Source organism: Euprymna scolopes, chromosome 39 (assembly GCF_053919585.1).
Source record: "Euprymna scolopes isolate OS-2025 chromosome 39, ASM5391958v1, whole genome shotgun sequence".
NCBI classification, from domain to species: domain Eukaryota; kingdom Metazoa; phylum Mollusca; class Cephalopoda; order Sepiida; family Sepiolidae; genus Euprymna; species Euprymna scolopes.
Window position 1 is genome coordinate 59,104,842 of NC_136520.1, and position 25,091 is coordinate 59,129,932.

General features: G+C 34.9%; 1 protein-coding gene across 3 annotated transcripts in view; it reads left to right on the top strand.

The window, feature by feature from the left end:
• LOC145263795 (polypeptide N-acetylgalactosaminyltransferase 11-like) overlaps positions 1-25,091 on the top strand; it is a 107,744-nt gene that overhangs the window by 56,077 nt on the left and 26,576 nt on the right. For 2 of the 3 annotated variants that reach the window (XM_080120856.1, XM_080120857.1), the window contains exons 2-5: positions 10,062-10,529; positions 14,852-14,933; positions 19,749-19,915; positions 22,222-22,346. In XM_080120856.1, the coding sequence (XP_079976982.1) occupies positions 10,112-10,529; positions 14,852-14,933; positions 19,749-19,915; positions 22,222-22,346 (792 nt within the window). In that variant the 5' untranslated portion in view covers positions 10,062-10,111. Of the gene's footprint in view, positions 1-2,539; positions 2,750-10,061; positions 10,530-14,851; positions 14,934-19,748; positions 19,916-22,221; positions 22,347-25,091 lie in introns of those variants that run through there. The other variant, XM_080120855.1, reaches the window with a different exon arrangement.

The window sequence follows — 25,091 nt, forward strand, 5'->3', positions numbered from 1 at the left end:
AAAATTAATGATTATTGCTTCTTTACTCAGTGTTTAAGAGGTGGAGGAGAATTTGGATTGAACACTCAAATAACTGAGTCTCATATAGAGATCAAGTGTTCGCCCAAGTAACAGCAACAAGCTAGATACTCCATCAGACCAGATGAATTCTCGTAATGGAATCCAGTAAGACCAAGGTATACTATAACATATTTAAATGGTCAGTCGGGGAGAGGAAAATTATGTTCTCAACCTCTTTACTCACTCAGTGTTTGAAAAGGTAATGGGTAACTTTGATAATGGAATATTCGAATATCTATGTATCTCATAGAGAGATAAAGTGTTAGCCCCAGGAAGTGGGGCCCCTTGATTTCTGAGAACTTACTGAAGTAAAATAAAAACAAAGATATTAATGGTTGTTAATAATAAGCACAAGGTGCCTTCAATAAGTTTCCAGACTTTTTTTGTATGGCCACTTTTATTAATAGTACACACATGAAAACTCTAGTCCCCCCCCCCCTCGAAGTAATCTCCTCCCATAGCAATGCACTTGTACCATTCCAACAACTTCTGGAAAACCCCATGGAAATCCTCTTGTGTGAGCATGTCAATGACTCTCATCACAGCCTCTTCCAACTCCTTAATTGTCTCATAATGACAGCCTCTAAAGTTTTCTTTGAGCTTATGGAATAACTAAAAGTCGCAGAGAGCAAGGTCTGGACTATAGGGAGGGCGAGGCACTATCTTGATGCCCTTCTTGGTCAAATAGTCTGTGACAAGGATGGAGTTGTGGACTGGTGCATTCGCACAAATCTTCCGCATCTTCAATTCTTCACGAATAATTGTGTGTACAGTTCCTACACTGACATCAAATTGTACACTTATTGTGTTTATAGACACACAACGGTCCTTATCCATGAAATTCTTTATTTGGCCAATCAACTCTAGTGTTCTGACTTCCTTACTCTTCCCACACCTATCAGCATCCTTCACAGACTCTCTGCTTTCCTTGAATCTCTTATGCCACTGAAAAACTGATGCTCGATTCATGCAAGATGGTCCAAAAGCCGTCTGAAGCATTCCATAGATTTCTGTGGCATTTTTTCCAAGTTTAAACAGAATTTTATTGCACATAGTTCTTCTAAAGTGTTCTCATGTTCATATTGTATTTTTGAAATTCACAAGTTGTGAGAATCAGGCTATAATAGGGTGTATTCCAATTTCTGCTGTATTTGTTCATTTGAACCTGAAATGATAAAAATTGGTCAGTCAACTAGTAAGATGTATAGCAATAGCATACTGAATTTTCAAGAATCTCCGACAATTTTAAATGCCTGTACAAAAAAAGTCTGGAAACTTATTTAAGGCACCTCATATTTTATTTTATTGCGATTTCAAACAAAATGAGTTTTTAAGTATGAAAAAAATAGCAACATTCTGATCATTAATCTTTAATTTTCCAGGAACAAGCGTTACTTCCATGGCAAGTGCTCGTCTGGGCTCCAATCTCTGGTTCCCCCTCTCAATCTTTCACGATAAACACCCGTCTAGCTGAAACCACTGTCAATAATTTTCCCAACTCTTTATCTGTGCCAAAATCAAAACGTAGATTCCACGAACAAAGCTTCTTTCTTAGAAGTGCACGTCTGTGGAACTCTTTTCCGTTTGCCTGTTTCCCACCTGACTACAACTTGGATGCCTTCAAGTCCAACATAAACAAAGTCCTGATGAACCGCCTCCTTAAGTAAGACACGTTACCAAATCTCCAATACTAACAATTAATACGATACTATCCCATTGATTACTGTACACACAATAATCCTTATCCCTGAGTGGCTTCCGGGCCTTGATAAGTGGTGACTACCATGTAAAAATAAAAATATTGTTTCATTTTACTTTTGTCGAACCTATCAGAAACCAAGGGACATCTTTGTCATATTGGATTCAAGGACAAGAATTTATCTCGTCTTTGGAGTATCCAGCTTACTGGTGTTACTTAAGGTAACATCATTTTTTTTTTTTAAGGAAAAACACGATTATGAACTTAATTGTCACGTCGAAAATAGTTATATATCAAAAGATTAAGAAGATTTATCGAGTAGAAAGTTATTTATAGTTAAAAGTAATTCTATGGAAAATTGGGTAAAATTGCATTTTTCTTAGATGTTATAAAATAGACGATGAAGAGTTCACGCACAGGGGACATAACTCAGAACGGAAGATTTAGATTACACCATAATGGCTTCCGACATTTGTAGCCTATAGCGATAGAGGGGTTGTTTGTTTTTTAATATATAATTACAAACACAATCGCAGTTGTTCTACTCGATGTACTTTCGCAATCTTTGGATGTATTACTATTTTCGACACGGCAATTAAATACGTAATATTGTTTTTGCTTAAAACGACATACTTAAAAAATTCTATTTGTCGACTCTATCTTAACAAGCACCAAAAGTATAACTAATTTGGTTTACGATAATATTTATTTGGATTTCAGACATCTTAAAGCTGAAAAATTCAAGATAGCCAAAACGATATGTGCGAAAAAAAAAAATCAGGGGGAGATAACTCTTTTTTTTTTACCGCTCTTCTCGTCACCAATCACTCCACGCAATGTTATTAGCATTTTATTAAACATTTTAAAAAAATAAACAATGAAATATTGTTTATTTTTAAAATCCTGTTTTTAAGAATTAATTTATTCTTTCATTTGGCGTCAGTTTAACCAAATGATGGTCTTCAAAGCCAACGAACGGGATCCATTTAGGTGTGTATAAAGTATTTCTTCCCTTCGTCTCTATTTATTTATGAAATCATTAGACCAGATCTTGTATATGTATACGTGTTTGTCGCCTATACGTAACTTTGATAAATACACATTGAATAATTTTGTTTATTTACTTACTATTTACTCGCTGTAATCTTTACTTTTACCGACATTTTAAAGGTAATAGAGTTGAAAAAATTCATCAGAAACAATTCATTTCTTTTTACCTACGCGTTTGTGATCTATTTGCGTTAAAAAAAAATTAATAGAAATTTTAGTATTTGTACAAAGGGGGGGGGGGCGACGGGTTTTTTTTTTTTAAATAAGGTTGCAGAAATAGGGGTCATAACTCAGATTGCTTATTTTAGATTACTTTCAATTTTTACTTATTATTCGTTATTTAATTAAATTACTTTTTTTTTTTTTTAATTTTTACAAATAATGTTTTTAATACAAATTTCCGAAAACATATTCCAAAAATCACATAAATTGATCAAGTAGTTCAGGCAATTAGCAATTAATTAACTCCTTTCTCAAAGACAGAAGGCAAATCCTGGAAGGGTGGGGTGGACCTCCTAGAACTACACTAGACCAGCAACAATAGCAGTCAGTAAGAAAAAGGCCATTTATATAATGACCCATACTTAGGCGAGTTGAACCGGCTTCCTCCATAGGAGGAAGTGTCAAGGGAATGTTAAATTCGCAGGCGATCCTCAGTCGGAATTACTTTAATCGACAGTTTAAAGACTTTGAGACTACTTTCAAATTTCGAACATCGACGAAAAAAAAATCACTGTGACAGCCGTTTTTCTTTTGTTTTGTTTTTATTTTAAAAATCTATAATAATTGTGGAAAATGTCAGAAACGATTTTTTTTAAACTTCGCTATTTGAAAGTGAGTGAGTAGATTCAATTGTACTATAGGGCCCCTTGCAATATTTCACTCGTTTATTTTCTTTTTCTTTTTTTCTATATAAATAAAAATGGGTAAACATTACTACTTTTGGCTAGGAACAAAGTGTAGTATGCACTTCATCTTTTATGACCTCGAGCAGTGAAGGAGAAATCCTTCTAGATAGAGGCAATTTTTATTTTTGTTCCTATCCAGAGTGCCCATTTTGGGGGAGCTGGCTGGATTCTCCCCACGTTAAAAACCGACCTTGTGTCTAACTCTGCCCTCGTGGGGAGGCAAGGGTAAATTTTTAGATTAGGTCCACCTCCACAATTTTCTTTTAAATGGCGACGTTTAAAGGTTTTCGACTATGTTGATTGCTGAATACGGAAATTGCATTGAATTTTTGCAGAAATAAGCAGTTATCGAGATATAACAAGTTGTATAATGCATTGTAATCTCTCACGGCCATCTTTTTTACTCGCCTGCGCGCAGTCATAAACAAATCTACGCGCGTATCAAAGATGGCTGCCAAAGAATACAATGCATAAAACAACTATTTATATCTCGATAACTACTTACTTCTGCAAAATTTCAATGCGATTTCCGTATTCAGCATAGTCGGAAACCTATATGCCATTTAAAAGAAAATTGTGGAGGTGGACCTAATCTAAAAAAGTACCGAGGAAAGTAAATAGGAGCATCACGGCGACGGCGGACCTGAACGAACCCCCCCCCCCCCCTGCGGTAAAAATAATTTCTTTTCACGTTTTTTATTTTTTTTCTGTGGATTATCGTCGATAACAAACTTAACGAGCGGGATTTTTTTTTAAAAGTTTAAACATTTTTAAGGAAGAGCGACCGCAAAGTGCAGTGGGCCAGGGCCACTGGGGTATCAATTTAATAGAACGTTATAATTAAAAAGTGATCCCCCACGTTAAAAGTCATTAAATAAACTTTTAAAAAAGATTTTCCTGCTAGTATGAAAGTTAAGTCTGTTATCGACGATAATCTGTAGAAAAACATTTAAAAAAAAAAAAAAACGTGAAAAGGAATTATTTTTACGCCGGGGGAAATCTCGTTCAGGCCCGAGGCGCCAACATTACTATTGACGACATAAATTATTTTAATGTCAGTTCAGTTGGAAAATTTGGTCCAAACTATTATTATTTTTTTTTTTTTAATTTTTGAGATGAGGATTGATAATTCGCATGGGATTAGTCGGTACTGTTCTCATCTTGGGTGTTATTTTCCCAAGATTTCGGACAATGTAATCTCTGATCTTCTTCGGGTGTATCTTGAACTTTGGAATCTGCACGGAATTTTGAACAGACACAGCTGGCTCTCAATACACAGCACCAGACACAGCTGGCTCTCAATATATAGAGTTAGTAAGTTGTTGATTACGGCTATTCTATACCAAAAGGAGCACTCACTTAAATAATTCAGGGTAGAGGGATTTTTTTTGTTCGTGTTTTTATAGGTCAAAGTGGAGAATTCATTATTGTTGGAATCTATTAAAACATCTAGAAAGAAAAATATTGTTCTTGTGTCATTCATGGGTGAAATTATGTTCTGTGATTTATGATAAATATAACATTTTTTTTACATTGTCTTCCCCCTCTTTTCCTACCACAGTTGCAAATGTACTTGTGCATTACTATCCTGAAACAACTTTTTTGGTTTCATTTTGAAGAGCATAGAACGGGAGGGGGGGCAGTGTAATTTTAGAACTGGGAAAATAGAAAATGTCAAAAAAATGCCAAAAACAATGCAATAACACAAAATAAAACATTAATTATCTGGACGTTTATTGAATTAAATTAAGAAAATTCTAATTACACAAAACAGTAGATTTTTAAAGTTTTTTTTTTTTTTTTTTTACACAAAAACTTTTGAAGTGAATGAAAGTTGTCAAATGACTTTTAAAATTTATAGTTTTGAAATTGCATTGTCTTCAAAATGAAACTAGAAACATTGTTCTGTGACAGAAAATTCTATCCTTGCAAACACTGCCAGACGATAAATTCAAAACACAGAAAGACAAAACTTTAACACAAAATGAGACTTATCATAACTTTAATTGGCACTTGTACAGTTTAATTAAGACATTAAAAAATGAAAATATCGAAAAAAGATTATATTGCACATATCCGTTTTGGACTGAAGATCTCCGAAAAAAAATTTCATTTAATTTGATCGAGTAGTTTTTTTTTGTTTTTTTTTTACAATGGAAAAACACGTTTTTATGAGAGCACGTTGAAATCAGCCATTATGGAATTTTTGAACATGCCACGGGAAGATAACTCGATTTAAAGCGTCGACACTCCCTCCCGATCTTTAATACTAGCTTTTCTTCCTAAAAATCGAACCTTTCGCTCGGGTCATAACAAACTGTTTTTTCGTTGTAAAAAAAAAAAAACACTACTTGATGAAATTAAGTGAAATTTTTTTTCAGAGAACTTTGTTCCATAACAGATACATACAATATAACCTTTTTTTTCGATATTTTCATTTTTTAATGTCTTGATTAAATTGTACAAGTACCCTTTAATAAAATGAAATAAATATTTTTATTTTTTTTCAAGAAATGTATACTAAAAAATTCTTTTCAACAAATCTTTCAAAACAAGAATTTTTTTTTAATATGGAAACCACTATGAATGAAAGTCAAATAGGTTTTTATTTTGTCATAGAAATTATCTAAGAAGTTTTTTTTTGTTTTGTTTTATTTTTTTTTTTTTTGGCTAAGAAAAGTTTAAATAAAATCATTTTTTTTTTCATCGAAACAACTATGATTGAAAACAATTTTTTTTTCAAAAATAGTATCAGAAAATGATTTTTTTTTTTCTATAAATGAAAATATCATCTGCTGGCTTTTTCGGCTGCCTTTCCACCAGCTTGTAACCAACCAGAAGATGCTTATGCCATCTTGGGTCAGGTTCTGGATCAGTACCAAGAATTTGATTAAAACCCAATTTGAAAGTCTTTACAGTAATTTATATCTAATCATTTTATAAATAGAAAAATTGTGACAATGGGGAGGAGGGCGTTGTCTGGTCATAAAAAAAAACAGGACTTGGATGCCATCAGCCAGAAGCGAAACTCCAAAAAAATTTTTGTGAGTAAAAAAGAAAAAGAAAAAAATCATGTGTGCCGGGCATGAACTCGCATAACTGAAGTTAGTAACCAAACACTTTTATTGATAGGCTCACGAGAAGACAGATGCTATAACGTCACAAATTTAGCTATTTAAAATGAAATATGGTATGATGATTCGTGCATGCACAGTTTGCAAATCGCGTCAAAGAGGAAGGTTTTTATCTGACTTTCTCTTCAAACAAAATGATACTTCTACATGAAATAATGGACAACTTTTTGCTATTTTTTTGTCTAGGAGATTGCTCTTTCTACCAATGTCACATTAGTGCCTGTACGATGTGCGTGACAAAAGTTTTTAACAGACATGCAAATGTACACACAAACACCCACATTTACCCTTTATAATAGACTAGCGACTGGGTGCCTGGCGTTGCCTCTGTGCTGGTGCCTCCCCTCACCCTTAATAAGTCAAAACAAATTTCTTTCAATCAAAATAATAGGGAATGCCTGTGCGACTGAAAAAAATATAAGCGTTTTATACATAATTTTCGTTTAATATGTGTGTGTGTGACTTGCGAACAAAGAGATGTGAAAAACGAATCCCCCTTCCTAAAAATGGTCCCGTTGACTCTCACAGAATGAATCATCTTATTAAAATTAGCCGCAGTAGCCAGGCTCGAACCTATAACATGAAAGGAAAAGCAAAAACATTAGCTGTCTCACCCACGTGATTTGCAATGTCATTGGCTTTCAAAATAAAGTCTTTTATACGTACATTGAGATCACAAGGCGTGAATGACTTTGCAAAAATGTTAACGCAAAAACTGACCACTCTTTGCAAAAAACAGCCCAATTAACAGTCAAAGAATTAATCTTTTTAGCCAATTTTTCGTTGTTTATTGTCTGAGAGATCGATCTTTTTAATGATACCAATTTTGTCAGTGTTTGTTGCGTTTGTCGAAAGTTTTTATTAGACATACAAACACACACACACACACACAGACACACATTTTGCCTTTTATATATTAGACTAGCGGGTGTCCCCGGCGTTGTCCGGATGTGGAGAGGTGAGGGTAATTATGAATGGAGCCCTAAAAAAATGTTTCAAAATGCCGTAAGAAAATGAAAACAGCAGCGAGTACCTATGCGAGAGGGGAAAAAAGTAGTAGGCAGAACCTGTAATTTAAAGAGGAGAAGGAAGTGAAAAAAAAACTAACTGTACATTGGTTTTTTGAGTCACCATTTTTGCAAGTCGTGGATTCCCCGGCGTTGCCTGAGCCGAGTAAGGAACCAGGGGTAAGAGGGTAAAAAAATAAATAAATTGGTAGTGGAGGGGGGGGGAACAGTAGACAGTTTGCGTAGAGAGAGAAAAACAAAAAAAAAATGGTAGTAGGCAGGCAGGCTCGAACCTGTAGCGTAAAGGAAGTAAGAAAAAGAAACATGACGCCTTTATCGATGTCTCCACAATCCGACTGGAAGTTCAAAATATTAAAATTCAGCAAAGTCAATCCAACCGATACGATGACTTGCTAAAATGGTGATTTAAAAAACTCTGACCCCTCATTGTAGAAAACTGCCAGTTTAGAGTGAAGGAATTAATGTTTTTGGCCAGTTTTTCAATATTTGTCATCCAAAGGAAAGCCGTGCGGGTTTGTTCCTTATTAATGGAGTCAGAGATGGTTTCGTTGCCGGGTTCAAATCTCCCGACCGGCGGTAATCGTGACACCCTGCACTAATGATTCCCGAAAGGATGAAACACTAGTGTCTGTAGATATTAAAATAAAATAATTATAGTAATAATTAACTAAGTCTGACGAATTTTCACGAGGATGAAACGCGGAATATTCTGTGTAGCTAATTGCCAATATTTTCATAACTTGCTATATATATATATATATATATATATATTTATATAACTATAAAAACTCAAATGACCTTGTAACAGGTGTTGTAACCCAGCATCCTGTTTACAACTTCCAGTTGTGCATGCGTACATAAAGAAGACAGTTCCACAGGCGTGCAGTTCTAAGCTTTGTTCATGGAATCTACGTTTAGGTTTAAGCACAGCTAAAGAGTGGGGGGAATTATTGATAGTGTTTTCAGCTAAACGAGTGTTTCTTGTGAAAGTTTGGAGAGGGGGGACCATAGACTGAAGCTCAGTTGAACACTTTCCATGAAAATAACGATACATCAGAGACAAACTTGCAACATCTCTTCTGTGAGATAGAGGTTGCAGGGAAAAGAAAAGGATATCTCCTACGATGAGGCTACGAAGTCTATTTTGAACTCTATCAATGCAGGACAAGTCCTTTCTAGCAGCTCCTGCCCAGATGTCGCAATAGTACTCCATCCTTGGACGTACCTGGCTCTTATATAGATAGAGAATAGCATCAGCAGTGAGATATCTACTGGATCGATAGAAAAATCCCACCATTTTTCCAGCGGCCTTGGCAACAGATTTGATGTACATGTTCCATTTAAGATCAGGAGTAACGGTCAAGCCCAGAAGCTTGTCAAAACTTGAGGCCTCCTGAAGACGAGAGCCATTCATTTCAATTGATGTCAGATGTGGATCAGAATGTTGATGATGTAAAGAGAGAAGCTTGATTTTAGATGCATTAAAAGTAACCAGCCACTCCTTTCACCATTGTACCATGTGCTCAAGATCAGAGGAGAGAGAATCGGAGAGAACTTGGTCATTGACTGTCTTAGATGTGCTACCATAAATGGTAGTGTCATCAGCATAAATGTCTACAAATGATGTAAGGATGTGATTTGGAATATCATTAATGTAGATCAGGAAAAGAGTTGGGCCCAGGATGGACCCCTGAGGGACTCCAGCATTAATACTGTGAGCTTCTGATTTTTGCCCCTCAACTACTACTCTTATGAGCCTATCAGAAAGAAATGATTTAATAATTGAGAAGACATTTCCAGCTATACCATAGCTAGAGATCTTGTGAAGTAAACCTTTATGCCATACCCTATTAAAGGCCTTAGATATGTCAAGAGCAATTGACCTAGAAAGGTTGCCTCCGTCGAGAGATTTGCTAATCCTATGAGATATAACTGTAAGCACATCTGCTGTAGATCTAGCAGAATGGAAACCATATTGAGGTTATTTTTCTTTTCCTCTATGTTTCTTTTCTCTATTTTGATACCTACTTTACTTTCCCCTCTTTTTTCTCCGTCTTCTTCATATATATGAAAAGCCGTCATCTTTGTTTTTCTGAAGTTTAATGAATTTGTTTTATTTCACCCTGTTTTGTCAATCTTTGATATGAATAACTAATTTTAATTATTCTATTCTTTTTTTCAGAATGCACATATTAATATTTTGTCCATTCAAAAATAAATCCTTCTAAAAGAATGCGGCTACCCAGAAAACGACAATGGATCCGTTTGTTGGTGGTCGTTATCGTGTTTGTCGTCGGGTTTCAGTATTTTCTCAGCAACGAATCAAATGGAAAGAAACGAATGCGGATTGTACCCCAGATTGTCTTCACGCCTCCATCGGAGGAAATGGTTGAGAAACGTTTGAATGAACTCAACAATGACAACAGCAAGAAAGCTGGAAAACAGCGTGGGAGACAAAACCCGTCGTTGGAAGATGCGGATCGTAAAAAACTGGAACAACTGGAACTACAGGCGAAAATAGAGAAACTGATGGAAGAGAAAGCGAGGAAACGGAAAAAAATGCTAGATAAATCCTTGACTCAAAACGAAACGCAATTGAATATGATTGGACTTATAAAAACACAACAGGAAGAGGACAAAAGAAACCATGGTCAGAATTGCTTTTTTTATATTTTATTTTATTTTTATTTTATTTTAAAATTCGTAAACAAAAAAAAGCTAACAGAATACCCAGTGACCAAAGTGATATTTATATCAGACCTGGCAGCCTTTTTTTAAATTTTTTTGTCATCACTATTTGGATAAATTTTATTTCTTGTTTTTCTTTCTTTTTTTTCTTTTTTTTTTACACAGTGATCACCACTTATCAAGGCCCGGAAGCCACTCAGGGATAAGGGTTATTGCAAGTACATTACGTTAGTGTGGAGATTTGATGAAGTGTTTACTTAAGGGGGCGGTTCATTAGGAATTTGTTAACATTGGACTTGAAGACATCCAAGTTGTAGTCCGGTGGGAAGCAGGCAGACGGAACAGAGTTCCACAAGCGTGCAGTTCTCTTTTTCTCATACTTTTTTTTCTCTTTTCCTATCTTTTCTTTCTTCTTCTTTCTCCTTCCCATATTGTCTTACGTTACTTTCCTTTTCCTTCTTGTGACAGTTCTCTCTGAAAATGTTAATTTTTACCGTAAAGGTTAAAATTTAAAACAATTCGTGAAGAGGGTAATGACATCATGTCTCCCTTCTACCCCTCCCCCACCTCCACCTCCACCCTTTGCACACTCAATGTCTTTCTCATAGTTTTATGAGAGTGGTTCCAAAAGTAAGGCCTATTTTTTTTTTTTATCTTAAAAACTAAAACATTGGAGAACTATGAAGACAGGAGTAGTATCATTAAAGTTAGAGACCCTTTGTGATTCAAAATTAATTTTTCTATATGACCATTCTCAATGCACTTTTGCCAGCCTCTTTTGATGCCTTAGTCGTAAAAGTCTGGAATGCACTTTGTGACTTACATCTCTGTCGCCATTTGAAATCGACAAACCCATCTCCTAATTATGCTAAAATCAAAATCATGTAATGGATTTTGATTAAAACAGATTCTATACATAAAGTTTTGTACCATTATATCTTGATTTTAATCTTTATAAGTGGACATAAAAGTGGTGAAAAACTATTCTGTTACGGGCAGGGGAGTTTAATAGGGGTGGGGTAATTTTATGCGTCCTGAGACAGATATTCTCCTAGATTACTGATAATATTTATTTAACATTAATTGTTCGATCAATTCAACTTAATATCTGTTATACCGGCCTTTCTATACATAAAGGAAATTACACCGGTTCTCACTATATATATAGTGTCAGTAATGTCTACACCAGTGAGAAGGAGCGACAGTACTCCACTGCCTCGCTGAGCGCTAGTCAGTTATACTCATATTCCTACCTTTGTACATGTGATGTTAATACACTTCGTTTGTTAAACCAACCTCGGCCCTGTCGGTGGGGCATTAGAGTACGCCGACTGCCCCCCTGCAGAGGGTAAAAGTCCCTCAATGGGGGTCCTGGATATGACCTTAAACTATATCCAGTGGTGAGGGCCCCAGCTTGTGGGCTTTGGGGAGTGTGGAGCCACCCTTTAATTACCATTGCTCCCAGGTCCACTCTGACCCGGAGTGGTAGTACCTGTTAGGGTCCCAACTATGGGTTAAATAGAAACCAACGTGAAAACAAATATATTCTATTAAAAAAAAATTTTCTTCAAAATCTTTGGATTCGGCATTAAATAACCCGAAAAGGGTTGATATGCCGTAAAACAAAAACAACCAACCAACCAACCAAATTAAACCAACCTCAACTTGATTTTCCTCTTTTACTATTGTGTTACAACACAACAATACCATACCTTGTTCTGGTTCCCATTTCATAGCTGCTCCTTCCATGACCGAGATCACTTTGTTAGCTGCAATCAAAATCAAGAAATTCGTGTTTTAATAAGCTCCTTGAATTAACTTTCAATCCAGGTCTAAAATGGAAGAATTATATGCAATCAGTCGCTAAGGTTCCTGATAAAAATGGTTTGAGCATTCTACTGCTTTAGTAAAAAGGGTCGCAGAATCGAAAGGTAAAATTTTCAATTCCAGCTCTTAGGATTCCAAAAATTTTTACTTCCATTCTGATTCCTTATTTTAATGTTTTCCAATATTCAGACAGCTTGTTAACATTTAAAACTAGAATCTTAGGAAAATCGCCATCATTTCAGTAATTATAGGAGCAACTGGACTCATTAAAAAGAGAATTAAAAAAAAAAACTGCTTGATAAATATACCCAATGAATCAAGTGCAAAATAGATATAAACAATTGCACTTGAAGAAAAAAAGAAAAGATCACTCTTTTGGAATTCATGAGATGACATTTGAGTCTAGCATTTGATAGGATGACCCATCTCCAACTTGAACAAAATAATAAGAAATTTTTTTTTAAAAAGTGAAAAAGTGTTTGTTTTTTTTGGGGGGGAGGGAGGAGGTGTACCTTTCCTTATACAGATATCCTGCTAGATTACTGATAAAATTCATTAAACATTAATTGTTCAATAAATTCAACTAAATATTGTGCCTTCTTCTAGTTTCCCTAGTTTTCATTTCATTGTGTGTGTATGCTACTCCTCTCAAGACTTTGTTAGCTGCAGTGAAAATCATCAAGGAATTCATGTTTTAATAAGCTCTTTGAATTGACTTTCAATCCAGGTCTAAAATGGAAGAATTATATGCAATCAATTGCTAAAGTTGCTGAGAAAAATGGTTGGAGCATTTTACTGCTTTAGTGAAGAGGGTTGCAGAGCCGAAAGGTGAAAAGTTCACTTTCAACTCCTAGAATTCCAAAAATTTTTACGCCCACTCCAACTATTTATTTTTATGTTTTCCAATATTCAGACTGTTTGTTTACTCTTTGGTGACAAAAAAAAACCCCAAACAATTCCATTATTATGTGTCCAGTTTGGATTCTTTCCAAAACCTCTGATTCCTTCCAACAATTACTTCAATTCCGCAACCCTGCCAGAAAGTATCTGACTCCTGATGCAATCCCCCATCTACATAAGAATAAGATATGTCTTAAGGTGGAGAACTGCTGTCAAGTCTGAGGAGGTGCCACTCAAAATATTTTTACTTGCCTTAACAAAGCACAAAATCAACTTTGTAATCTAGTGGGAGATGATCTCTTCTATTCTCTACAACCATTTTTTCATGCAAGAAATGTTGCTAGTCTCTTTCTACTCGATCATTATTTTCATGAAAATTGCTTGATTGAGCTCCAATCTCTGGTTGCCTCCTGAAAGACATTTTAGAGAAATCATCAACGTGGCCATCTTCAAGTCCACTATCAACAAATACTTGTCATAATCCATCCTTGAATGTGATCAGATTTTCTTAATTTTAATCATCATTTCACAATGATATTAACTAGTGGGGCCTGTGGAAATTCCACACAGGACTCATTCATCTATACTATTAATAAAATTCTAAATGTTTATTTATTTATGTGTGTATATATACCAATAAAACTTTCGAACAGATGCACCAAATTGAAAAATTCTTTTTTTCCCTGAAAGGTATGAGTCCCTAGATTGTTCTTATCTATATATGGTTCGTAACGAACAACGCTGAGTCACACAAAAAGCCCAAAATAAGGGTTTTTAGGCCGTTTCGTGCAATTGTCGAAAAAGTTACCTGCCCATGTCGACAGAATTTAGCACTGTCTGTATACAGTCATGGTAACATCTTTTGGCATACGGATAGGACTTGTGACGCAAGTTGCAGATTTTGTATATTATAGAGTTAATGTTCTATCAATTTTTATATATTATAAAGTTGCGATTTTAAAAATAAAAAAACTATATCCATATGACTTGAGTGCATTAGCTTCAATCGAAACCAAAACCAAAACTTATATATATATATATATATATATATATATATATATATATATATATATATATATATAACTTGAGTTCCTTCAGGTATAACCGCAACCAAAACTTATAAAGAATGCTTGGTAAAATTATTTATAAAAAAAGTAGATGACTTAAGTGCCATCAGTTATAATTGAGACCGAAACTAAACTTATGAAGAATTCTTGGGAAAATTATTTATTATAAAAAATGGAAGTCCATAACAATTAAACGACAGTCACTCCATTGTAAGCGTGACACACAAAATAAATAAAATAACGCACAGGCTATCCTATTAATATATAAATAATAATAAATTTGGGGAACCAAAACTCTCACCAAAAGTTATATTACAAATCAAATTTAATATCAGGAACTGAATTTGATCAGACACCATTTGCTGCAAACTTTAAGCCAGGGATTTTTCTTGTTTGACATCTCTTCCATTTTAAAAGTTAAATTATATGCAACATATTTAAAAAAACAAAACAATTTTTCTAAAAAAAATTAATTTTTATTTCTTTACAGGTTACCAGTTATATTCTTTCAATGTCCTCATAAGTGAGAGACTCGGTTACCATCGAGATATTCCTGACACTCGTAATCCAGCGTAAGTATTATAAAAATATTTCTTATATATAACGAGTAGGACCTGTGCACTGGCATTGCCCGGTGGAAGTATGACATAAAGCCAAAACAGATTCAGTAAAGATCCCCTCTACTCCTGTAAACAAATTAAACTATGATTGTCAGCCCTGGAAAATAGCAGGCACTGGTGGCCATGGCCAAAATGAAATCATCTGACTTCTACTGTTGGGCATTGTCTAGCAGTGGCAGCTAGCGGAAGCCACTGGCTGTCATTGTGGGGTTACTGGTGATTAGTGTTGGTTTGGGGTAATTACTTGCGGATACTAGTGAGTACTGGCTGCCTTTGCAACTGGCAGTCACTTACAACCATGATCAGTGTTGGCCTCCATTGTACGGCACTGAACTAAAATTGTCTGTCTTCAACTGTTGGGCACTGGCATTCACTGACTGTCACTGGATACCTGTAGTGGACACTGATAGTCACTGGCTTCCATTGGACTGCTCTGAAATGAAATTGTCTGTCTTCAATATTCGTGCAGTTTCATCCATTGGACGGTACTGTCATCCAACGGCGGACATTGTTGGTCATTGACAGTGAATGACAGTAATTTTAAAGTGGTTACTGTCATTTATTGATGGGGCTGGCACTGCTATTTCAAGTCGATTACTGCTGTTTTTAGACAGTAACTACTGTTTTGAGGGGGTTACTTGTGGGTATTGGCATTTACCCACAGTCACTGATGGGCATTGGCTGCCTTAACAAGTGTCGTTCACTGGCCGTAACCAATGTAGGTATGATTATTGTTGTTTTGTTCCAAGCCGGAGCAAAATAAGTAGCATCTTATTCTCCATCCTACACAATCCTGATTTGCTGCATCAGTGTAGACATGGTTTTGTACTTATGCAGAATAAGGACTATGCTATTTTTTAGCTATAATGTGTAATGCCTCCTTTGAGGAAGTGGTTAGGACTCTTATTTGTCTGGATTCTCGGCACGTGTCGTCTAGACTCCTCTGAGGCTGTTACATAAAATCTGGCATGCTGAAAGCGAATATCAAAGTGGCAGGCAGGAAGAAAGACAAACGATTGTAGTCTATCTTCAAAAGCTTAATTCTCATAAAATTATGTACAAAATGTTTTTACAATTCTCATTCGGATATTGTAAGTTCTTTTCAAAGTCTCAACTCTCTTCACAGACAGCGACTGACGAATGGATGAGGTGGGGAGGGGTCCTCTCTCCAGGGAACGGTGGGTTTATACGACCTGTTCTCCCCAAATTCAACGAGCAATTTGTTTAATTTTAGAGCGCATTTGTTTAATTTTAGACCGATGTGGGTGAGGTGGAAGTCTCCCCAGCCAATGAAATCACGCTAAGCCCCAACTATCTGAGACTCCATTCAAGACTAAAAATCACATAACCTCGAGGTCACCAACCATCACTCAGCCAGTACAATATGTTCGTCTAACATCCTCGCATTTCCTGTTGTTGAGTTTTTCCCAAATAACAAAATATCTGAGGTCTTCCAACCCCCCCAAAAAACAAATATATCCATTTTGACAGTGAATTAAAATATATCTATATTTATCTTCTCTATCTTAAATCCTTGGGTTATCTGGCATCACCCGGGAATACAAAGCTACCTCAGCGTAGTTCTAACGCTCCTCAATGGGGATTACGTTACAATGTTCAATTTAAATGTAACTTTATAAAGTACTATTTGTGTATGAAAATGTTAGTTGAAAGTCCATAATAGTTACAGAAAGCTGTCATTATTATTTTTAGGAAAAGTTAGAATAAGAAGTTTTTGTTTGGTTAAACTATTCAAAAGCAACATTGCAAAGTTTTTTCCCCATAGTTTTTAAAACAAGTAGATCTGGTTGGGTTCAAGTTCTGTAGAAGCACATCCCTCCATTTTAATCTAATCTTCTACAAAATTTTAACTGGACTTTTTTTATTTAAAAATTATTTTTTTATTGCATTTTCACCCCAAACAAGGCACATTGCGACTTTGTTGTAGGGAGCTACTATCAGGGACATAAGCCTCAGGGGTACTGTATAGGAAGTTGGGCAGCAAGATGTCGGTTCACGTTACACTTGAATTTCTGCATGTTAGTACAGTCGGGGAAGCAGGGACCCAGAAAGGAATTCTAAAGTCTAGCTGTTCTGGGGAAGAAACTACTGGAGTAGAAGGCTCTCTTGCATCTAGGGATCTCTACTGTGAAGGGGTGGGATTTAGCTGCTTGTCGGGGGTATTTACGTCTAGGGAGCACAAGTGTTTGCAGTTTGTCAGAGTATTCACCATTGAAGTACTTGTAGAACAGGTAGAGGGAGGCAACATTTCGTCTATGTGACAGAGGCTGAAGTTTAGCTGACAGTTCAGGACCTATCAGATTGGCGACTCTCTTTTGAACCTTGTCTAGGAGCAAGAGACTAGTGTCAGATGCACCAGCCCAAATATGACACCAATACTCTATATATGGGCGAACGGTGGCCTTATAGAGGTATAGGATACTTATTTGTTTCACTGTAAAGTAATTGTAAGTGAAGTTTAGATTTATTTAGAAAAATGTCGATCATGTTAGGTTCAAATTATCTGATTGTTTGTTATGGATGACACCATTTTGTTTAGTTTGTGATAGGTGTTTTTAACCATTATAAAATTCCCTCAATCTGATAAACGTATGCAACCAACCAATCAAATCGACCGAAACTTGTGAAGGGAGGGGTCCTTATTTTAAGCATTCTAGATGAAAAAAAACTAATGTTTAATGTATTGGAATAAAAAGTAAACATGGATGGTGCTGATATAAAAAAATGTAACGAATTTAGAAAAGTTTCTGGTTTCAGTGGAGAGAGAGAGAGAGAGAAAGAAAATAGTGCAAATAAATAAAACAAAATTATTAATTCTTTTGGCGTTTTTTCTGCCAGTTTTTATGTACTACTTTAGAAAGAAACAAAATTTATATATAGGAGAGTTGTGTGTGTGTGTGTGTGTGTGTGCGCGCGCGTGTCCGTGTCCATCCAGAGAGAGAAATGGACTGAGGAAAAAGATAGGGTTTGGATAGATTAAGCTGGGGGAAGAGAGAAATAGAGAAAGTTTTAGAAATAGAAGTTTTAATAAAAGTATATTACATTTTTGTCCTAAGCAATGATGGGTAGCCTTGCTAGTATATATATATATATATATATATATATATATATATAATTGTTTTTTATATATCTATAAAAGTGAAAGTGTCTGTCTATGTACATTTCCCGACATAATAACTCTGTCAATTTTCAGTCTACAGACTCAAAATTTGATATACAGGGTATGGAGATTTGGATTTGGGAAAATCTTTGTAATCCATTTTCAAACAGAAATTTGGCTGTTAAGGAGTCAAAGTTCAACGATTTGACCTTTGAGAACTCTACCAAACTCCTCTGCCAATTTTAGGTATAAACAATTGAAATTTTAGATCTAGGTTTCTTGGACATGGATCTAACTTAATAACTTGATTTGAGCCTGAAACAATAAATGTTAAGGGGTCATAATAGGGGTTAAAGTTAAAAAAAAATTTGACCTCTGCGGTCTCTACCAAATTACTCAGACAGTTTCTGGTCTAAACATTTGAAATTTTACATGACATAAGGCAAGCTTTTTAATCAGTTTTTGGCCGAAAATTTGGCTGCTAAGGGGTCAAAGTTCAAAAGATTTTACCTTTTCAGTCTCTAGCAAACTATTCAGCCAAGTTTGGGTTTAAACAGTTGAAATTTTACACAAAGGGTATTCAGACATGCAGCAAGCTTTTTAATCAGTTTGGGGGCAAACATTTAGCTGTCAAGAGGTAAAACTTGAAAGAGTTGATTTTTATAGACTCTCCCAAACTCCTCTGCCAATTTTGGGTCTAAACACTTGAAATTTTAGATGTAGGTTACCTGAACATGAGTCAAACTTTTTAATATATATATATATACATATGCACATAAAGTTATGAACAGTACATAGGGCCCGAGCAAAGACGGGCTAAACTGCTACTATATATATAAAGTTAGGTATGGGTATATGTCTACATATTTGTATATACAGGAGTCACTCCTTAACTAATTAACTAATCATTTTGAATTTTGAAACACAGGTTATATGCATGTATGTTATTTTATTGTCAACTAGAAGATATACCCGGTGTTGCCCTGTATTAAATATAACATTAAATTCTTTTAAAAAAAAATAAAGTAAAAAAATGGAAAGAAACTAAAAGATGTGCATGCGAGTATTATGTTTTTTCTAAACGGTTTACTAAAAACAAAAGTAAAAAAGAAATTTTAAATATCAAGCTGAGATCCAAGCCAAAACCTAAAGACAGTGAGTGAGTCAAGTATGATAGCTATTAGGCCAGCTTGACACGATGTTTAAAAAAGTTTTCAAACCTACTTATTCTTAACATAAGGAATCTGTCATGCGAACCATTCACGCATGCGCATTTGTGAAACAGTTGGCAAACAGATAATCCAATGGTCACCCCTCACATACCAATTTTTCAATTTTATAATCCTTAGCAGCTCTTTTTTCCAGATGAAAATCGATTAAAAGGTTTTCCACATGTCTGAATACACTACATACCAATTTTCAAGTCTGTAACTTAAAAATTCATTGAGTATATAGGTTGAGAAATATCCTTGCGCGCACACACACACATACACTCTCTCTCTCTCTCTCTCTCTCTCTCTCTCTCTCTCTCTCTCTCTCTCTCTCTCTCACTTTTATAGAGATAGAAAAGACCCCTAAAGCATAAGCCTTAAATTTTAGACATTTGGATATTCAGACTTTCTTTTTCTTCATCTTCTTAATTCCAGATGCCAGAAAAAATCCTACCAGCTTCTGTTGCCATCGGCCAGTGTTATAATTTGTTTTTATAATGAACACTTGACAACGTTGCTTCGCTCTGTGCACAGCGTCATTGATCGTTCGCCAAAGGAAATGCTTCATGAAATCATATTGGTCGATGATACCAGTTCACTGAGTAAGACATTTTTTTTTTAATTTTGTTTTCTCTTTACTCTCACCACACAATTATTTTATCTTCTTTTATATAAAGTAGAGACAGTTGTTTTTTGTTTTTGTCCTTCTTCTTCCTTCTGTATCTGTTGGGGTGCTTATACACCTAAAAATATTTATGAAAATCGCATTTCCAAATAAAACTCTTTGATATATTTAGATATCAAGCAAAAATAAATATCCTAACAAAAAAAAAAAAAATGGGAAAAATTATTGAGTTGATATTGGATAGAATTTTAACTAAAAGTAGAAATCAGTTTTGTTGTGTTTTGTGTGATTCAGTATTTGACTTGTTGTGAAGAGTTATGTAAAACAAGGGAGGTAAGTCTTGTAAGAGGTCGTACTTTCAGATAAGGTGAACTTTTCTTTCTTTTCTCCATGTTAAGAATGGCTTCATAAATAATAACATTATTTTGAAAGTCATTCTTAACATGAGCAGAGAAGATATTTATAGAAATGACAAACTGATCTATTCCCTTGTTTTACAAATTAATTGTGATCAGGTCAATGGATTTAGGAAAATAAAACTAATATTTACTTTTAATTAAAATTTTACTCTTAGGTTAATAAGAAAATTTTTAATTTTGACTTCAAATGATGTATTTTAAAAAAAATGCTTTTGTGATAATACCTTTTCTTTATATATCATTTTAAATAGCGTTTTTCACTCAATCTAATCGTTTAAATTACAATTGTTTTAAAACAATGATGTATTCTTTTCAGAACGTTGAATACAAGATGAAATAAAAGCAAATTCATACAATTTTCTTATTTCAATTCAAGCTAGGCTGAAAAGGTTTTCTAACTAAAAGTAGAAATCGGTCTTGTTGTGTTTTGTGTGATTCACTATTTGAGTTATGTAAAACAAGGAAGGTAAGTCTTGTAAGAGGTCGTACTTTCAGATAAGGTGAACTTTTCTTTCTTTCCCCATGTTAAGAATGGTTTTCTAAATAATAACATTATTATTTTGAAAGTCAATTTATGACATGAGCAAAGGAGATAGTTGCAGAAATGACATACCAGTGTATTCCCCTTGTTTTACAAATTACTGGGTCACTGGATTTAGCAAAATACAATAAAACTGATATTTACTTCTAATTAAAATTTTACTGGATAATTTGTCATCATTTTTGGTGAGGATACTTATGAGCACAATTTTCACTACTTAGCATTAATGATATCTGTTCTTATTCTCCTTTAAGCTGGTAGGTAAAGGGTCTGAAATGCTTAAGTTTAAGTTTAAGTTTTAAGTCTGGGGATGCTTAAGCTAATCCTAATATCATATTATATAACCTCTTTCACCTGACAAATCCTATTAACATTTAACCATAAAAGTATGTTATTGCTATGAAAAATTTAATATTTACACAACTATCTATTAAAATTATACTTCAAACAAGTGATCGCTTAATCTCAATTTATAAAGTTGGCCCATTTGTTGCACTGACATTAAAATTAAAACACTAAATTAATATTCGTCTGAATGCTCGTCTGAACTCCAATCTCTGGTCCCCCCCCCTCGCCAATCTTTCACGAAAAACACCCGTCTAGCTGAATCCACTGTGAAAAATTTCCCCCACTATATCTGTGCTTAAATCAAAACGTGGATTCCATGAACAAAGCTTCTTTCTTAGAACTGCACGCCTGTGGAACTCTGTTCCGTCTGCCTGCTTCCCTCCGGACTACAACTTGGATGTCTTCAAGTCCAATGTTAACAAATTCCTAATGAACCGCCCCCTTAAGTAAACACTTCATCAAATCTCCTCACTAACGTAATGTACTTGCAATAACCCTTATCCCTGAGTGGCTTCCGGGCCTTGATAAGTGGTGATCACTGTAAAAAAAAAAAAAAAAAAAAAATTCAAAATAGAACAATACCTTTCTCATATACTGATCAGGTGTCTGGGATTGACATCATGCAAGCAACCAATTTACATATTACTGTGCAAAAGGACATCCCATTAATTAACTATTTGTTCTTATAATCTTTTAATTCAATGATTGTTTCCATTTTGCTATAATGTATCATTGTATTTACAAATCATTTTTGTTTCATAGATAAAGTTTTAGTATTTTTGATAAGAAGTGTTTTTCTTGTCTTTTCTAGTAGTTTCTTCAATTCTTGTAGACAACGCTTTGACACTGGCCCTGCTATTCATCATTAATGATATCTGTTCTTGTTTTCCTTTAAGCTTTTTAACAAGAGAGGTAATGCTCTGTTATAACTTATATTTATTTATTTTATAAATGTTTATTGATTTAAATTTGCAGTTGAACTTCAAGGCCTTCAAAATTATCTATCTGAAAATGCTCCGATTGTAAAGTTGTTCCGAACAAAAAGACGCGAAGGTTTGATTCGTGCACGAATGTTTGGTGCTTCAAAGGCAACTGGTGACGTAAGTTATCTACTTTATTTATCGCTAGTTATACCTACCTGGCATTGCCTGGTTGAGAATTTATTTGAAATTTGTTTTGCTTCTGTCTTTTTTTTAAAAATTAATTCAGAATTTATTTGTTTTAAAATCAAAGAGAACTAACTCTATAAAGAAAACTATAGAGTTACATTAATTTTTATGATGTTGGCCATTTGAAAATAATTCCAGCTCGGACAAAATATTTTCTGAAAGGAATTAATGCGAATTACATTTTTTTCCTTCTTAACAATATGTTGCAACACAGCACAAGAAAAACTATTGGATTAAAATCAAATATTGATTTTACAGGAAGAAAGCTATCAATGAAAAAGTGATAAAGAGACTGGCTTTACTTTATATATTAGATATTGTTTATCAGCATAATTAACAATATTAATCAACTAGCGGGGGTACCCGGCGTTGCCCGAGTGTTTGTTTCCGGGACGGGGGGGGGGGAGTTTTAAAAAATGTTATGGTAGGTAAGTAGGAAGGATCAAACCCGGAGTCATGAGTAAAAGTAGGAAAATAAAGTGTGAAAAAAAAAAAAAAAAAAACATCTGCAACGTTAACAGTTCGGCCACCAAGAAAAGTCCATTCCAGTTGTTTAGGAAAAAAAAACGAAAAAAAAACGACTACGGTAGGTTGGCGCGAACGTGAAAATATAATGTGAATTGTCCAGCACGCTAACCACTACGCCACAGAGCACTGCAGCTTAGTTTAGTGATTTTAAATAACTTCACATGAAAGCACTACGAAGCCAAACCGGTGTTCTCTTCTCAACTGTTCCTTGTGAACGATCCCCAAACGGTGTTAAGTGGTGGCAGGGGGAGGAGGAATTTTTTAGAGAGAAAATATTTTACCACTTCCATTGATCTTAACCGATTTTGGCCGTGACTTCTCAGCAGAAAAAGTATAGAAATCTAAGATTATCGAGGAATTTGAGAAATAATAAGCCTATAACACACCTCATATATTGTACTGCCGTTTGTGCATATTATATTTGCATGAAATATCTTGATTTTTAATCCTATTAATGTCAAAATCAGACAGGAAAAAATGAGTTAATTTTATTTATATAGAGATAATCTCATTTTAATGCTTACATTAAAATATGCATTTTTTTTTTTTAAGTAAAACATTTACATTTTGCACACGAATATATAAATATATATTTTTTTGCTTGGAGAAATTTAAAACTATGGCATTTTAATTAAAATAGTAAAGTGGTCAACCATAATCGAAGGTAACCAAAAGACTCTGTTTTCATTAGATACTACATTGAGGTGTAGGGGAGAGTGCCACTCTTTTTTCAGAATTACTACATATACTCATGATCCTCGTCTTATAATGCTGAGCATTTCGCAAGAGACCATAAAATATTATTGAGTCTTTGATATGGCTTGACCAAGGATTGAACCCTTATCTCCTGACCAATTTTCAAACACTTTTATCATTATACAAAATTCAGTAGTCAATTGTCATTGGTGACACTATTAGTAAGTTCGCATAACTGTGATTTTATTCTTTTTGACCTAATGACAACTTTATCTATTATATAAATCTCACCTGTCTGTTAATGTGTGTATGTGTGTGTGAATGTGTTTTTTTTTTGTTTTTTGTTTTTTTACGCGGTGGTCACCACTTATCAAGGCCGGGAAGCCACTCAGGGATAAGGGTTATTGCAAGTACAATACGTTAGTGTGGAAATGTGATGAAATGCTTACTTAAGGGGGCGGTTCATTAGGAATTTGTTAACGTTGGACGTGAAGACATCCAGGTTGTAGTCAGGTGGGAAGCAGGCAGACGGAACAGAGTTCCACAGGCGTGCAGTTCTAAGAAAGAAGCTTTGTTCATGGAATCCATGTTTTGATTTAGGCACAGATAAAGAGTGGGGGAAATTTTTCACAGTGGATTCAGCTAGATGGGTGTTTTTCATGAAAGATTAGCGAGGGGGGGACCAGAGATTGGAGTTCAGACGAGCACCTGCCATGGAAATAACGATAAAACAAGGATAGGCTCGCAACGTCTCTTCTGTGGGAGAGAGGTTGCAGGGTAGAGAAAAGGGCATCCCCCACTAAGCCATGAAGTCTATTTTGTACTCTGTCAAGGCAGGATAGGCTGTTTTTAGCAGCTCCTGCCCAGATATGGCAGCAGTATTCCATCCTTGGACGTACTTAGCTTTTATATAGATAGAGAATTGCATCAGTAGTGAGATATCTTCTGGAACGGTAGAAGGATCCCACCATCTTTCCAGCAACCTTGGAAACAGACTTGATGTATGTGTTCCATTTCAGATCAGGAGTATGTTTTGTATGTTTGTATGTCTTGCTAAAACTTTTGACACACTAGTATTGTTAGAAAGATCCATTTCTCGGACGACAAATATCCAAAAATTGTCCAAAAACATTAATTCTTTGACCATCAACTGGGCTGTTTTTTGCAAGGTTGGGTCAGTTTTTAGCGTCATCATTTTTGCAAAGTCATTCACACTTTGCAATCTTCACATACACAAGTCGCATGGGTGAGACAGCTTTGCTTTTTTTTACCTCCTTTTTCACTATCATGGCTAATTTTTTTTTTTTTTTTTTTTCGCTTGCACCGGATACTCACGGGTATTTAATTATTTTTTTATAGGAACTTGGGTTGCTCAATACCCTTACTATACCACCTCTCCACACCCATTCTGTTTTTTTTTTGCTTACAAAATTTTGTTATTGGTTTCGCTTC